Source organism: Pseudozyma hubeiensis, assembly GCF_000403515.1.
Source record: "Pseudozyma hubeiensis SY62 DNA, scaffold: PHS32, whole genome shotgun sequence".
In the NCBI taxonomy this organism is placed as follows: Eukaryota; Fungi; Basidiomycota; class Ustilaginomycetes; order Ustilaginales; family Ustilaginaceae; genus Pseudozyma; species Pseudozyma hubeiensis.
Window position 1 is genome coordinate 93,524 of NW_012133814.1, and position 16,071 is coordinate 109,594.

General features: G+C 56.7%; 6 protein-coding genes across 6 annotated transcripts; 3 read left to right on the top strand and 3 right to left on the bottom strand.

Annotated features, from left to right (window-relative positions):
* Positions 1-64: 64 nt before the first annotated feature.
* Positions 65-265, top strand: PHSY_003017 (hypothetical protein; the record flags this gene model as incomplete). The annotated part of the gene is made up of 1 exon (XM_012333638.1): positions 65-265. The coding sequence occupies one exon, from the start codon at positions 65-67 to the stop codon at positions 263-265; it is 201 nt and encodes a 66-aa protein (XP_012189028.1).
* Positions 266-1,646: 1,381 nt separating this feature from the next.
* Positions 1,647-2,686, bottom strand: PHSY_003018 (40S ribosomal protein S16; the record flags this gene model as incomplete). The annotated part of the gene is made up of 3 exons (XM_012333639.1): positions 1,647-1,847; positions 1,951-2,203; positions 2,508-2,686. 3 exons carry the CDS (start codon positions 2,684-2,686, stop codon positions 1,647-1,649), a joined length of 633 nt encoding a protein of 210 aa, XP_012189029.1.
* A 1,003-nt stretch (positions 2,687-3,689) lies between these two features.
* On the top strand, positions 3,690-4,988 carry PHSY_003019 (50S ribosomal protein L4; the record flags this gene model as incomplete). Its single annotated transcript, XM_012333640.1, has 1 exon — positions 3,690-4,988. The coding sequence occupies one exon, from the start codon at positions 3,690-3,692 to the stop codon at positions 4,986-4,988; it is 1,299 nt and encodes a 432-aa protein (XP_012189030.1).
* A 332-nt stretch (positions 4,989-5,320) lies between these two features.
* On the bottom strand, positions 5,321-12,377 carry PHSY_003020 (hypothetical protein; the record flags this gene model as incomplete). The annotated part of the gene is made up of 2 exons (XM_012333641.1): positions 5,321-11,177; positions 12,142-12,377. 2 exons carry the CDS (start codon positions 12,375-12,377, stop codon positions 5,321-5,323), a joined length of 6,093 nt encoding a protein of 2,030 aa, XP_012189031.1.
* Positions 12,378-12,436: 59 nt separating this feature from the next.
* PHSY_003021 (hypothetical protein) lies at positions 12,437-14,359 on the top strand (the record flags this gene model as incomplete). The annotated part of the gene is made up of 1 exon (XM_012333642.1): positions 12,437-14,359. The coding sequence occupies one exon, from the start codon at positions 12,437-12,439 to the stop codon at positions 14,357-14,359; it is 1,923 nt and encodes a 640-aa protein (XP_012189032.1).
* Positions 14,360-14,482: 123 nt separating this feature from the next.
* PHSY_003022 (alpha/beta hydrolase fold) lies at positions 14,483-15,538 on the bottom strand (the record flags this gene model as incomplete). Its single annotated transcript, XM_012333643.1, has 1 exon — positions 14,483-15,538. The coding sequence occupies one exon, from the start codon at positions 15,536-15,538 to the stop codon at positions 14,483-14,485; it is 1,056 nt and encodes a 351-aa protein (XP_012189033.1).
* Between the last annotated feature and the right edge of the window lie 533 nt (positions 15,539-16,071).

Consider the following 16,071-nt stretch of genomic DNA (forward strand, 5'->3'; position numbering starts at 1 on the left):
AGACCCAGATCGCCGTCGCCTGCATGCGCGGGGGCCGTTTTGGCGTGCGTTTCCGCCATGACCGATGTGGGCGAACAAGATATCTCCTCGGATGGGCGAGCGTTGCGAGTGTGGTGTGATTCCAGAGGCAGATGTCTATCGAAGTATTTCAGTGAAGACGGAGCGTGGAATTCGATCAAAGCGTGAGCCTGTTGCCGGCCTCGTTGATCGGCTACAATCGCCAAGGAACGATGTCACAATGAAGAATAGGCTCGTCCAGTTCTAAAGCTCTGGTGGGTCCAAAATATGGCTCGACCGGGGATTGATCGTGTTTTGTCTGCCTTGTGGAGGAGGCTTGAGCGCGCGATCCGTTTTGCTTGGAGGAGGCCCCTTCACTGATTGCGCATCCGAAGGAGATGACAGCAGATAGCGATCTGGTGTCGGGTATCAAGATGGAGAGAACGATGGTATAAGGTAAGGAGAGAATGTCCGTTAGAGCAAAGCAGAATGTAGATAGAGTCGCAAAAGATGCAGGTGCGGCTTTTGTGGGTGTGATGCACAGGCAGACAGACAGACGCAGCTAGAAAAGAAAGCTAACGCGAAATGCAGGTATGACGATCCCAAGGGATCCAGACTCTCTCTCCTTCTCACACAAACACTCGCTGCTCTCCGCCTTGACCACATTGCAAGCTCCACGACTCTCACAAGCCTCCGGCCAACGTCACACGCCACCGACGCGGCGCTTCACTTTGCTCGTGTCCAAGGCGCGGAGATCCAAAATAGGTTGCTAAATCTTGATTTTCCCTCAATGCTAGCGAGATCCATCCGGAGGGAGCACGCTAAGCTACGAGCCAGACGCAGGTCCATACATAGTCTTGCTTTGCTTTCGCTACAGTAGCATCTAATCAGCTGCACTACATTAATCGTCTGCACGGAGCAAAGCACCTTCGAAAGTAGAAACATCGATACGCTAAGAATACTGTATGCAGCATGCGCCAGAGGTTGAACCACAGGCTCGCCTCGACGTGGTTCGCATCTCTGATTTCGGCGCGTGTCTTCTCTTGCATATCCCGCAGCTGTCCAAACCCAGGCGCAGCCGAGTCGGGCCGCCCATCATCCGCCCACAGAATTCAGTTGGCACCTGACGCGGAGATTTCATTTGGACTGTTACGCCGTTGCATAAACACGGTTAATGGTCCAAAAAGGAAGACCTGTTCTCGCTTCGCCTTGCTAACCCGGATTGCTGCTGGTCAGTCCGTCGCCTTGTGACACCTTTGGAACCAATTGGGACACGACTCGAAGAATGATACACTCAAGCACAACTCAACATACGCCGTAGCACGCAGCAGATCTGGATTCAGTTTTGGGATTGCCAAATTCTCTTTTTGGGGGGTGTTGGGAGATGGATGAAGAGAGTACTAAGGTGATGTACAAGTGGATTGCATCAGAAGAACACACGATGGACGTGTGAATGCATGTCGGTGGAGGTTGCATTCCTTGAGAACGCGAGTATGGACGGAAAACCACATGGCTGAACCACCAAGCTACGTGGTTTGAGATGAACAAAAGGAAAGATGCGAGACCAGGACCGGAAAACATACGAGACAAGTGGCAACTCGGATGATCCACAGTGTGGACCAGCCAGGACTGCCAGACGGACTCTTTGTTTAACGGTACGATTTCTGGCGACGAGCACGGGCACCGTGACCACCGAACTTCTTGGGCTCCGATCGTCGGGTGTCGGCGATCAAAAGGGTGCGGTCGTAGGCGACGAACAGCTGGCGGAGCTCGAGGGCCGAGGCGGCGTCGTAGTACTTGGCGTAGTAGGCAACGAGCGACTTGGCGATAGCCTGGCGGATGGCGTAGATCTGCGAAGTGGCACCACCACCCGAAACGCGCAGGCGGATGTCGACGGTGCTGTGGGATGAGAAAACGATGCGAAGGGGGGAAAGGCATAAGAGGTCAGCTCACCTGAAATGTGGCAATGGTGTTGATGCGGACCGGCAGTTTGTCAAGATGCAGCAACGTTCGAGTTTTGCATTTGCCCGTTTGGGCGCTCCAGTCCACCTGATTCTCTTCGATCCGATCAGCAACTGACGCCAACTGGCTAGCATAGACGTTTGAGACGCGCAATGCTTTGCAGGCACCGGTGCCGTCCCCTTGGTGTCGTACAGAACCGTCGCCCGTAGATGATTCCTCGGCGTTCCCCTTGCACTTCGAGATGCTAAAAGTGCGATTCATAAAGATCCCCAGAGTCCAAGGGTGCTGTTGCCATGCCCCAAATACTGAGCCCATGCGATTATCTGCGTTGTCGGCGCGCTGCATTTGTTGGTACATGTCTGTGCTTTGATCTTCCACAGACGTCCTCCTCTGTGATATCCGTTTGGCGCCGTTCGTAGTATCCCCTGCTGAAGTCCGTGCCTTCTAAGACTGCTCTGACGATGTTGCGTCGAACGTTTGCTGCATCCTGAACTGCTTGCCTCTGGGTGGTCGTCACGGCATTTTGCACGTTGTCGCTGGATACTTACGAGAACTTGTCCTCACCGACAACGAGGACGGGCTCGAAGACCTTCCATCGGAGGATCTCGGGCTTGACGAGCGAGATGGGCTGGCCGTTGAGGCGGATGAGACCCTTGCCCTCCTTGCAGTGGGCGACGGCGGTGGCCGTCTTCTTCTTGCCGAAGCACGATACGGATGGTGCGGACATATTGACTGCAGTGACGAGAAGAGTAGTGGCCGAAAGTGGTGGATGATGGTTGGTGGTGGATGGAGTGGTTGAGAGAGCGCAAACAGACGAACAAGTTTGTGATGAAGCGCGAGATGTGTCGCAAGAATTTGCAATAAGAGTCAAGCAGATGCGATAGATTTTGTGTGTAGAGGTCGAGAGTCAAAGAGGCGAGTGGAGATTGGCGATGATACCGGTGCGTGCGGACGTGTCGAAGTAGGGTAGTATGGTCGATGCAATGCAAATGGCGATTGAGTCGAGAATAGGAATGTTATTTGTATGGATGAGGATGTGCAAAAGAGTAGCCAACGAGATTATTGGAGAGGTCAGCGTCTGTTTCGTCGAGACGTGGCTTTGTGTCTGATGGTCGGATATCGCTATGCTATGAGGTAGCGACCGAGAGTACCTACGTTCTTGATGATGCGGAGAGGTGGATGAAGAAAGGAGGTGTTCGCGATCATCGAATTGACCAGCACCCGCCGTCACTCGCCCGCTCGCTGGCTCGCTCAACCTCGAATTCGGGCACAGTCTCGATAGTTGGGCTGCGTCCTCCCTGCCCGCTTTCTGTCTCAGTGCCCGCACGCTCACTGATTCTTACGTCCCACGCAGCCGCTTCAGTCTCAGTAGCCCTGTTCGACCGTTTGGCCAAGTATCAGCCTCGGTGCACTCCGTTTCAATGCTGAATTTAAAGTCGGCCGAGGTCATAAGTCACGAGACTAGCTTTTTTTGTTGGGCACACTTTCGTAGATGTTAGTGGTCTAACAAGTTTTGTAGAAAGATTTGTGAACAGCATCACCGATCTTACAATTCGCGTGGACATGAATCTCGATCAATGATCGCGACCAATCTCGCCAATTTTGAAAAAAAAAGTGGCTTCCGGAAGAACTGCCTTTCGTTGGTCAGCCGGGCACAATCATCAAGTGCTTGTCACCGTCGTCACCGACCACTAACAATCCCACCACTCGATTGACCATACGCCGCCAAAATGACATCGCTACCATCCAGCAAAGCGCTGGCCTCGCTGGCGTCGCTACGAGCAGCTCTCCGATCCATCCAGGGTGCGCAACCCACCGCAGTATCCCGTGCCCGAGCTGCGCCTTCCTTCTACTCGATGCACACTTCGGCCGCATCATCGTCGTCCACTACGCCTCTAGCCTCGTCTTCTTCCGCCGCCACTTCATCGCCTGAGCTCGCAGATGCAGCCATCGACTCTGCATCGCAGCAGGACGTGCATGCGTCCGAATTCGACTTTGACGGCGAGACGTACGAGATCCCACCCTTTGACGAAGGCGATCTCGTCGCTGTTCCCAACAAACCTCCCATGGTCCACGTCAAGCTATCCAAGCTCAACAAAACTTCTTCTCCCTCCACCAGCGCCAACACCGGAAAGTCATACGTTCCGCTCTCGGCACACGTGTTCGACGCACCCGCACGCAGAGATGTCATCCACAGCGCTGTCGTCTACTACCTCGATGCACAGCGTCTGGGAACAGCTTCGACAAAGGGCAGATCGGATGTTCGTGGATCCATGAGGAAGTTGCGTCCACAGAAGGGTTCGGGTCAGGCCAGGTTGGGAACCATGTCGAACCCCATCTTGCGTGGTGGTGCTGTAGCACATGGTCCTCGTCCCAGAGATCACTCGACCAAGTTGCCGCGTAGGGTCAGAGAGTTGGCCTTGAGATCGGCACTTTCTTCCAAGTGGAGACAAGGCGATCTGGTCGTCGTCGACAACTTTGACTGGATCGCACCTCCCAGCTCCACCGGTCCTCTCGCCCGACTGCTGGGCTCCAAACGTTGGTCAGACGCTCTCTTCCTCACCGCACCTCGAGACCCTCAACCTTCCATCCGTTCGCTCATCAAAGACGCACGTCCCTCCTCCTCAGATCCTGTCTACGACGATCAGCAGCGACTCGATCACCAGCAGGCCATCCGCAACTTCGTCCTCGCCTCCAACAACCTCCCCCGCGTCGAGCTCATCGAACTCGACTCCCTGACGGAAGAGTACAGGGACAACATCGCAAAGACGAGCGGCGACAAGAAGAAGCCCGGCGAGCTGCACGCCTACGAGGTGCTTCGCCGTCACAAGGTCATCTGCGACTTGGGCGCCGTCGAATGGCTCGAGGAGAAGCTCGGCGGTGCCATCTTTCACGAGCAGGCCGAGATCGAAGGCTTGGCCAAAGACGGAGAACAGCAGCAGCTCGACGGTCCCGAGTCCGCACAGACACTCGACCAGTCCCAAGCAGGTCCCGAACCAATTCCAGTGGCTCCCGCTCCGACCGCTTGAGCAGCCTCGATGCTTCCGTACAAGTTCACCCCGACTTCACACATCTTGATTCGCCCATCAGCGTCCAGCATGTCATACCTATTCGCATTGATCCACACGATTTATTCGACAGAAACGGTTACACCCAAAACATACATTAGAATCTTGGCGACGAATTTTGCGCTGTGCGTCACTAACAAACCGTGGAAGATGCAGGTTCACAAGCCTGTGGAATGTGCTCGTCCGACAAGTTCGCGGCGCGTTGAGGCAACTGAGAAGCGACTTGAAGCCAACGACTGTCTTTGTTCCCCTTCTCAGAGGCCCCCATGCGTCGCTCCTTCAGTCAGCCTGTCCTACCCAGCTGGGTTGGTTCCTGCGGTCAATGCTATGAGCTGCAGGTCGAGCGCTTCCTGCTCATCGGCCTCGTCCTCCTCGATGGCCAGTCGTAGCTCTTCTTCTTCTGCTAGCGCCTCTACCCGCTCCTCTTCCTCGTCTGCTAGCGCCCATTGCCGCTCCTCTTCCTCTTCCATCGCCCTTTCTTCCTCCTCCATTTCGATGTCGAGCTCCAGCATGTCCACTTCACGCTCGGTGATGCTCGTGGATCCAACGTACATGCCAAGCTCGTCGGCCCTCCGCAGCACAGATTCTCGGCGATCTTTTGCTTTTCGCTTTTCTTCCTCCACGTCAAAGCCAAGGATTAGACCCACCTCTGTCATCCTCAGACTCGTGCTGTCAGTTTCGCGTCCAACACCCACTGAAGCTGCCACCGAAGATTTGATGGACCGCTCTCTCAAATTCGAGCTCGATGGGACTGGTTGCAGTGAATCTTGCTCTTCCGTTTTGACGCCAACGGTTGTCATCGAGCTGCCCTGTCCCGACCCTTCCTCTGCCAGACTTCTCCCCGCGGGTGATGCTACTGCAGCTGCGGAGGACTCAGCGCCGCCTGCTCCTGACTCGGAGATAGATGCCAGCGCAGATACGCCAGATGGAGCCGCGGCGCTCGGATCTGTGTGCGTGGCAAGCTCCATGCCTCGACGTGAGCGTTCGTCGGCAATGCGCATGACCGCATCCTCGATCGTATCCTTCATCTTGACGCGAAGGACGGTGGTCTCGCGACGCTGACCGATACGATGGATACGACCAATTGCCTGTGCCTCTAGAGCCGCATCAAGCGCCGGCTCCATTAGGTACGCCAAGTTACACGAGGTGAGGGTTAGCCCGGCGGCACCTGCGCTGGCACGGAACGGCACGAGGATGACACGCACTTTTTCGTCGTCGCGGATTGCCCTCAGAGCCTCTGCCTGCTTGACTTCGTTGCCTCCAAAGACCACCGCTGCAATGTCGTTCTGCACCAGCGCTTCGCACATGAAGTTCAGCATCTTGGGCCAATGCGAGAATACGACGGCTTTGTGCGTCGGATCTTGAGCCAGTCTTGCTTGAAAGTCCATGATAAGTCCCGAAATCTTGCCGCTCCAATCGCCGACCACGGTCTCGGAGCCGTCCGCTGAGGCAGACCTCCCTCGCTCCATGATGCGAGTCACTCGATCGGGATGGAATTGGAGTCGGCACTTGGGACAGCGCGGCTTGTTCCAGCTGGTCCACACGTATGGCACCGATCGAGAGTTCTTCTGGCATAGAATGTCGATACAGTCGGCGCAGAACGAGTGGTAGCAGGGCAGCACGCCAATCTGCATTTTCGGCTCGAAGCAGATCTGGCACTCCGGGCCTGGAGCCGGTGCCTCCCCCGATGAGGCGTCCGCAGGATCTCCAGCTTCTCCCAACCCTATATTTGTCTCGGCGCCGAGACCTTCCAGCAGTTGCTGCCGCAAAAAGGCAACCTCGTGCTCCTTGCCTGGCAGATTCGCTCGCTGCTGAAGCAGCTTCGCCTGCGTCGTATCGAGGCGCTCTTTGGGCTTGTAAGACCACACTCTTCTTTTCTGCCTCTGCGTGGCTTTGCCGCGGAGGCGAGCCTTCTTGAGCGAGCCAGGCTGGAAGGCTGCGTCCATCTTGAACTTCTTGCGTGGCTCGGCAGGATGGTTCTGGTTCTTGGCGCTCTGCTCCGCGACGATTTGGGCCAAGTACTCGTCCTCGTCCAAATCTTCGGCGCTGGCATCTTGGATCACGAGGTGAAATCGTGGATCTTTGAGATCGACAGAGGGATCGTCTGCGTCCTTGAACTCCTTGTCGAAGCAGGTCCGACTGGGTCGTTCTGGGTCCCATCGCGCCGGTGGCTCGATGGCCGCTCCTGCTCCCTCATCGCCGCCAGAGGCGGGATCAGCATGCTTCTGCAGGAGCACCCGCAACCAGTAGTCTGCTTCCTCCCACGAAAGATTGATCCTTGCTGTCGAGTCGGTGGCACCCGAGGCCGGCTGCATGGCGGCATCGGAAGGTAACGCCGACGTGGAAGGCGTAGCTTCAGCGCTCGTTTCCACTTTACCGTGTTGGCGCGTGTTGGCCGACTGAATTCCAGACTCGTCGCTGGGTCCCTCGCCAATGGCAGCCTCTCCTTCGGGTGACGCTGGAATGCTCTGACGAGCTTGTTCATCCAAAGCCAGGGTGACGACCCGCAAGGCTGCGTTCAAGAGTTGACAGATGGCGTCTCGGCCATCGAGCGGCGTCTTTCCACCGCGCCAGCGTCTCTTGTCCGTCTCTGCAACGTAGAAATCGTGGCCCCAGACGAGCTGCAGCGTGCTGGAGACGACTTGCATGCGGATGTTGCCCAGCTCGCTTTCGGCCTGCTGGAAGAATCTTTGGAAGAGCTCGGCAAAGGACAGACGCGAGTAGTTGTGGAAGTACAGATACTCGTCGGCGACCTGGGGATGGCTGAGCAGTTGACGGAGATGGACGAGGAACGAAGGTTGGGCGACGTTGGCGACGCCCCTTGCGGCTTGCTTGGCAAAGCTCTCGCGGAACTTGCTGACCTCCTTGTCGTAGAAGAGCCTCTCGACATGCTTGAGTCTGAGCTCGAGCACCTCGCTCGTGCAGGGAGGCAGGACGATCTCGTCTTCGACGTGCGCCTGCGTGTGTCGCCAGACGTACCGCGGCAGGAGCGCTCGCAGACGTCGGACGCCTTCAACGCAGCCTCGACTGAAGGGCTGCTGAAGGATGTCGCGGAAGAAGCGCGGTGCAGCCAAAGGATCGTGATCCATGAAAGCAAAGATACCCTGAATGTCTCGAATGCCTTTGGTGACGGGCGTGCCGGTCACCATCCAGCAATTGCTGCGCCACAGCTCGTGAACCATGCTGGTTGCCTTACCCGATGCGCCAGCAACAATCTGTGCCTCGTCCAAGAGGATGCGCCAGAAGAGCACCTCCAGCAGTGGTGTTCGAACCTGGTCGCTGCTGTGAGGCACCTTGTGGCTCTCGGCTAGCTGAGACGCCAGCTCTTCGTACGTGGCGACGACGATGTCTGGCCCCACTAGCTTTTTCCTTGCTAGCGCTCGGACATCGGCACGTCGCGAATGGACATCCCAAGCGAAATCAGCATGGCGATATCGGACGACGCCTGATTGTTGATTGACACTGTTCGCGTCGTCCTGCGAGGACTCGTCGACGTTGCTGCCGCTGCGATTACGGCTGCGACTGCGGAAATGCTTGCAGATCTCGTCCATCCATTGCTCCACCAAAGCTGCAGGGCAGACCACCAATGTTGCCTGCGAGACAAACGGACGCTCCGAGAGATCTAGCGCTGCAATCATACGGGCGCTGCGCGAGGTGTCGTACTCCAAGAGATTCGGATTGTCGGGGCGAGGTCGCGCTGCGATGAGCGACAGACTTTCGAGCGTCTTACCGAGGCCCATAGATTCGCAGAGCGCTCCTCCAGGCTCACTGGAACGGCAGCAGAAGCGACGCAGGCTCAGCAAACCCGACACCTGATCAAAGTAAAAACTTTGCTCAGTCGGGTCGATGAACGGTTCCCTCTTGAGCGCTCCGCGTGGTTCTGTGGTGCTTCCATCCGGGGCATCGCTTGTCGAAGCAGCACTCTTCTCCGCAGTGCTGGAAGCGATGATCGCAGCTTGAGCTGCCTTTACGTTAGCATTGCGACGCGATCGTGACAAATTGCGCTGCATGGCATCGAGGAGCGCCTCTCGTTCCGCCTCGAGCTGCAGACGCCTCTGCTTGATGTCGGCAGCTGCTTTGCATCGCAAGGGGATCCAGTTAGGCATGAGCTGACCTACGTCTTCATCGACCACAGTCTCTCGCTTGATCATCCACGCGAGGCATCGGGCTTGATAGCCGAGCAACGGTGTCGGGATCACGTCGGAGGGTGGATACACCCGGGGTCCGTCCGGGCGGGGACGGCACGCCTCAAGAAGGCTGGCGATGTTTGTATCCAGGGGAAGGAACCTCTCGCTGGTGTTGTCGCCCAGCCTTGCATCGGTGCTCGACACTTGCTCTCCGAGCGGCAGAGCTTGCAATCTAGGACGAGATGGCTCGCTTGACGGTGCAGAACGTTCCGCCTCTCGCCGTCCGTCGCGCATATTGATGCAACTGGGACAATAACATGTGTGGCCGCGACGGTCGTCTTCGTCGTCCTCATCTGCGGTGGGGAAAGGGCGAGTTAGGAGTGATGACCTCGACGCTCTCGATGCGTTGGATGATCTCTTGCGTTTCTTGCTCGGAGATTTCGAGCCAGATTTGTCGAGGAGGTCAACAGATTCGACCTGATCCAGCACGAGGTGACGGCTGAGTGTCTTCTGCTTTGGCGGTAGATCGTAGAACGACTCGTTACGATCCCAGTAGGTGTGGGCGTCCGCGTCTATTTCGACGAAGCTGTGCTCCCAATCGACCACAGACGGGATGGCCTGACGAAGTGCACGCGCTAGTCCCAGAGATCCCTCTGCGGCCGTGTTCTTGAGGTCAGCGTGCGAGGCGACAAAGCCATCGACATCGTCCTTCCCCGCACCGTACTGGAGCGCTGCAGCTTCGAGGCCAACCTGGATGCTGAGGACACCGAGCAGGCGAGTAGATGGCACGTTCGAGCCACGAGTGAATATGCGAGGGCCCTCAAGGCTGAAAGCGTCCCTGGTGTGCGTCAAAGGGTCGGTGCCAGGTTCAGCTTTGATAGACAAAGAGGACGATCCGGGGTTAGATGCTGATCCACGCTTGGCTGAGGTCTCGAAGGCCTCCGGACCGAAGACCTCGGACTCTGGAGGGAGAAAAGGCGGAGCCAGGCTGACCTCGCCGTACAATTGGATCCATTCCTTCGTCATCAGTATGGACTCCAAGTGGGCCAGAGGGTGATGAGCCGAATCTTTGAAGGCCGATGGGACTATGTGTCCGAGCAGCAGCGTGTCAAGGTCATCCTGGTCATTCTCATCGTCGTCGTCGGACGTAGACTCATGCTCGCTCTTAGCTGCGTCTGGGAGGATGGGAGTCCGCTTCCTTGACTTGGCGTTGTCCGGTTCGGGCACATAGTCTGGCGGGGCCAGTGCGACCACTGCAAGAGCCGCAAGCGGCTTGTTCGACACGGTGCCAGACCACCCGCGAGAGGTGCGGGGCAACTGAAGGTCCATCTCGGTGACAAGCTGCGGCACGAATTCGACCTCGAGATGGATGTAGTCCGGTCTCTTGGCCTTTCCGGTACGCTTTGATCGCTTTGGCCCTGCCGGGCTCGGATCTTTTGTGGCTGACGAAATCTTGCCAGAGATAGGCGCCGTTTTGCTTCGCTTCGGTTCTGACTTGTCATTGTGGCCAGCTTCGACCGGTAACTCTTGGAGAGGATCACTGGATTGACTGTCATGTTGCAGTGCTAGATCAGGGAACCAGAGCCGGAGCTTGCGCTTCAGGCTCTCGTACGGAGCAGGATTGAACGCTGAGATGCGCGATCCGTAGGGAAAGTCGAGTTCGAGCGGCAGATCAAAGTCGTACAGAGGAATGGTGGGCACATCGACTGCACCAGTTGAGTCGTGCTCATGGTGAAGCGGAGCTTCGACCCGCTGCGGCAAATCTGGTGGAGTGGCAGACTGCCTCTTGGTCCTCGATCGAGACTTCTCGTCTGGCACTCGGTCAGAAACCTTCGTTCGAGGCTTCGTCGGCTTGGCTGATGGAGCAGGCACTACATTGGCTTCAGCTTCAGCCGCGGTCTGCCTGCGAGTCTTAGTGACCATGATCGTGCGGCTACCCCGCCATACGACGATGCGGTCGACACGAACGCTCGAAGAAGCTGCGGCGAGCAATGTATGCTGCTGGAAACGTGTGGAAAGTCGACTGGACAGTTGCGAAAGACGTTGTTGTGCTTGAGAGATGCGGATGGTCGAGAGGCAAGAAGAGATTGGAGGTTGGGAGCGTCTCTCACTTCGAATGCTGAGTCGTGTTGGCCAAGTGGGAAGTTGCAATTTGCTGTTTAGCAACTACCGGAGGTCTGTCATCGCTGCTGAGCCTTGCAACAAACACGGTTTACAGTTACTCTCTCGCCAACGAGCGTGCTTGTTTGCTGGAAGCAGTGAGTGTGACGCTGCTTGGCGTGTATGAAGGCCCAAGCGGGATGCCGGGAAGGGTGAGTGTGAAGTGGGATGACACTGACGAAGTGCCACCGCGCGAGCGACTGAGCTTTGTGGCCAGGCTTCGCAGAGATGCTCTGGCTACGGGTTGCTGCGTGTGGGCGTCCGAATGTGACTGTAAAAAGAAACCACAGTGATCGCAGGAAACAATGCGGGGGACGTCCAGCAGTCCACCGCTCCCGGGACCGCGCTTTGCAAGCAGAGCTACAGCCTCGACAGAGCTGCGGTTCAGTCTCGGTCCTTCCGAAGCTTGTCGGGCACAAGTTCCTTGTTGCAGATTGAAACGGCGGAAGGTAATGGATGGGGAGGATGGGCAGTATGGCGGGCGCTCCGCTTTTGTGACCTAGAAGAAGAAAGGGCACGCACCCTCACACGTCACACTCAGGCTCGAGCTCGATTCGTCCAGGGTCCACACCGACACACTCAGCTGCAGCAGACTGAAGACGACGCGCGTGTGAGCGCACCAGACGGTTCATAAGATGCCTCCACTCCACTGTATGCATTCGCCGCTCAAAAAATTCTCTCGGCAATCGGGAGACCCTTCTTGCTCCGTCTTCCAAGATTTTTAGGACCAAAGAGAAAAAGGCTCGGTTGGGTCTCGTGCTCCTCCACCGCCATTACCCGTCACCTTGGCCGAGCCGGAAAGCTACGACTCATCGCTTCACACTGACAGACATGTCAGGCCGAGCACATCATCGCGGGGCAGGCGGAGCTGGGCGCGGTAGGGGCCGCGGTCACAGTCATTCTGGGCCCCGTGGGAGGGGCACTTTTGCTCAGCATCGACAACCTCGTGATTCGGGATATACTGCTCGACAGAATCGCAATACGTTGGATGCAACGACAACAAGCATCCCGAGTGGATCCCTTTGCTGCGACCATGTCGACGAGAATCCGCCCTCGTCGTCATCGGATCCTGCGACGGCACCTCTCCGTTGCAACTTTCGCACACACTCTGCACTCTCTCTTATGCTGCACAAGGCGGACCGTCACCTCATCTACCCTGATGGAGGAATCGAAGAGCTCAAACGGCTTGATCCGATGCTGATCGCAGAGCAAAGAGAGCAGCAACGTCGAATGCGCCAACAGCAGAGGCACCGAAATCCACATCCTCTGCCTGCCAGGCCCACTGCGAGGATGGATCAGCCATTCGTCGATGAAGGGCACGACGCCGACTCTGATGATGTGAACAGTGACGACTCAAGAGATGGCACTTCCAGCGAATCTTCTGCTTCAGAGGACGAGAGAGAACCGCCCAAGGCAGGCATTGCACAAGAGGAGAGGCGCACGCTCGACGGACCTGCGGATGCTACGATCTCTGGCCTCAATATCCAGCTTGACTCGCCCGAGCTCATCGCAGAATGGATCAATCAGCGCAAGAAGCGATGGCCCACGCAATCAGTCGTGCAAGAGAAGCTCAGGGAAAGGCACGAAAGGCAACAGAGGAGTGAAGCTATCTATGGCCCTCGTCCCACGCCCTACAACAAAAGGCAGCGAGATGAAGCAACAGCGTCTATGGCAGGTTCAACGGCGGACAGACCCCATGCACACGAAGTGACGCGAGAGGTTCCTGATGAGAAGCGACAGAAGTTCGGAGGAGAATATCGCGCTGCTGCGGAGGGGGGCGGCAAAGACAGCACCTCGATTCAGGACGAAAGCGAGTCTGACGACGAAGCGCCGGAAGAAGCCTCATCCAAAGTGCCCGTTGCACCCCTCGAGGAAGACACTGCGCCGCGTTCGCGATTTGATGCCACTCAGGACCGCCGTCCGATTTGTACACACTTCCTGCAAGGGCGCTGCAACTACGGTGACCGTTGCAAGAAGCGGCACGATACGGCTTCGCAACAGCCGCAGCAGCAACAGCAGCAACAGGCAAACACAAAACCGATAAGACGACCTCATCCCCGACCACCACCTGTCAATCCATTCGATCAACCTGACTTGCTGCGGCAGCTGCTTCGAAATGAAATTGAGAAGCACGTCGACGCGGTGGGCCAGGCTATCAGGTTCATCGTCGACAACGATATGCTTCTTCACGTCGAGACGGAGGAGGGGCAGGCAGAGGAGCAGAGGAGGCAAAGGGACAAGATCCAGGTCTTGTCCTCCGAGAAGGGTACGGGTAGCGAGGCACATGAGGACTCGGTCGAAGCAAAGCAAGCAGGAACGATCGCTAACCCAGAATCGACGGCAGTAGAAGCGCCGACACTCACGGATCCCATCCTTGAAGGCGGTCTAGCGGTCCTCAAACCAGAATCGGGTGCAAATGGCTCGCAAAGCCGGGCATCTCTTTACCGCCCCACTGCCCCCACCTTGCGTGCTCTGTCGGAGCTCAAGTATCCGCCAGAGCCCGATCCGCTCATCTTTCTGGACCCGCTGCGACGAGATGATCCGAAACCACTGCTGCCCTCACAACTGGTACGCATCGCCAAAGACCCTGTCATCCGATCCGTTCTGACGCCTTGCACGCCATTCCATCCGAACGGTCACAAGCCTACCTCGCTCGAACGCGCCATCATCTCGCTAGACGCGCTGCCCACCGACCTCTACCGCAACGCTGCGATCGAGATGATCCTGGGCATCGCCTCGTCATCCGGCGTCGCTCCTGCTGGAGGAGCGGGTCTAGTGGTTGTCTCGAAGGACGGACGGAGGAAGGTGAGCGAGACGGATCTGTTCAGGATGGGATTGAGGGTGGGTGGCGATGAGGTGTTGGCGATCAAGAAGCTGGCGGATCGGCTCAGTGTGTTGCTCGACTCGAGTTTGCAGTTGGACGAGGTGGGGGAGGCGGAGTGGGCGCTGTTGACGGCTGAGCAGAGGAACGAGATGCGAAGGTTGCATTTTGATAGAGAGGCGGACAGGTTGGAGAGGTTAAGGAAGCTCGGTGTTGACGTTTGAGCGTACAGCCGTTACGGAGCACATGCTAGACACGATCGGAGAAGAGGAAAACCCATGTCAAAAGGGGGGATACAATATCAATTGATGTGCAGCTTGACAACTTGATAGCAGGACGGGAAATTGCTACTTGATCGAGCGGAACTTGTCTGTGGTCTGGACCAATTTATCTGTGAGACCTGGCTCTTTTGCCGAGTGACCCGCATCGGGGACCATGAAGAACTCTGCCTCTGGCCAGACCTTGTGAAGCTCCCAAGCAGTCGTTGCAGGGCAGACAAAGTCGACTCTTCCCTGAACAATCGCCGCCGGGATATGTCTGATCTTGTCGATGTTTTCCTTCATCAGGAGCTGACCGTCTTGCATCCAGCCTTTGTTGATGAAGTAGTGGTTTTCGATCCTGGCAAAGGCGAGGGACCAATCGTCGTCTTCGCCCTTTGCCAGGCTGTTGGCGTCTACGTAGAGTTTCGAGGTGGAGTTTTCCCAGGTGCTCCAACGACGTGCTGCGTCGAGACGGACGGAAGGATCGTCCGAGGTGAGACGTTTGTGGTAGGCGGTGATGAAGTCATGACGTTCGGATTCGGGGATACCGTCTCGGTAGATGTCCCACTGTTCGGGGAAGATGTGCGAGGCACCGTTTTGGTAGAAGAATTGCAGTTCGGAGTGGCGGAGGGTGAAGATTCCGCGAAGGATGAGGGCGCTCACCCGATCGGGATGGGTTTGAGCGTAGGCAAGGGAGAGAGTGGATCCCCAAGAACCACCGAAAACGTGCCATTTGGTGATGGAGAATTTCTCGCGAAGCTTTTCAATGTCCGAGACGAGATGCCATGTAGTGTTGTCGACTAGATCGGCATGGGGTGTAGACTGTCCAGCTCCGCGTTGATCGAAGCAGAGGATGCGGTAGTGCGAGGGATCAAACCAGCGTCGCTCTTCAGACCAAATTCCTCCACCAGGTCCACCGTGCAAGCAGACAATGGGATATCCGTCGGGGTTGCCGCTCCATTCGTAGAAGATGATGTGACGATCATCGACGGCCAGACGACCGGTCTCGAACGGTTCGATGGGAGGGTAAGGCTGACGAAGCGTGTCCTTGTAGCCGATGAGAGAGCGTGCGGCTTCGCTGTAGTCGACGACGTCGGCAGCGTGAAGCCCGAGCTTGGGCTTGTCGGATGCTTGGGTCGACATGTTGGGTGCCTTCGAAGCAGGAATCGACGACAAAGAAGTGAACGGTGGTGGAAGAAACAAAGATCGTCTCTGCGCAAGCGGGTGGGAGGATAGTGAGCTACGTAAATGGGCAAGACGACGCGACAGCAACATCAAGATTGGTTAACAGAACTTCAGGTGAGCTCTTTGGCCGGCGGTTCGGGGGCGCTTTGGTTGATGAAACTCGGAAGACTGTGTTCCACATGCTGCGCTTCGTTTTTCGGCATGGCCCGACCGCCTTTGTGTTGGAATCTTAGGCTTTGCCGGTCAAATCTCCGAAGACAGTGCCGTCAAAAGATTGCGTGTTACGTTTCAGTCTCGTACACACTATTCACAAAGTTGAATGTAGTGATGGTGACATGCTGTCATTCAGCAACGGTCTGTCAAGTACAAAAGCTGTCGCGGCTTGAGGCGATTTGCAAAGGGATCGCTGGTGCGAAAGAGGATGTAGGCGAACTACTATCTATCGTCCATCATTGACGGTACGTCTTCGGCTGATAGCGAAAGGAGGCCCC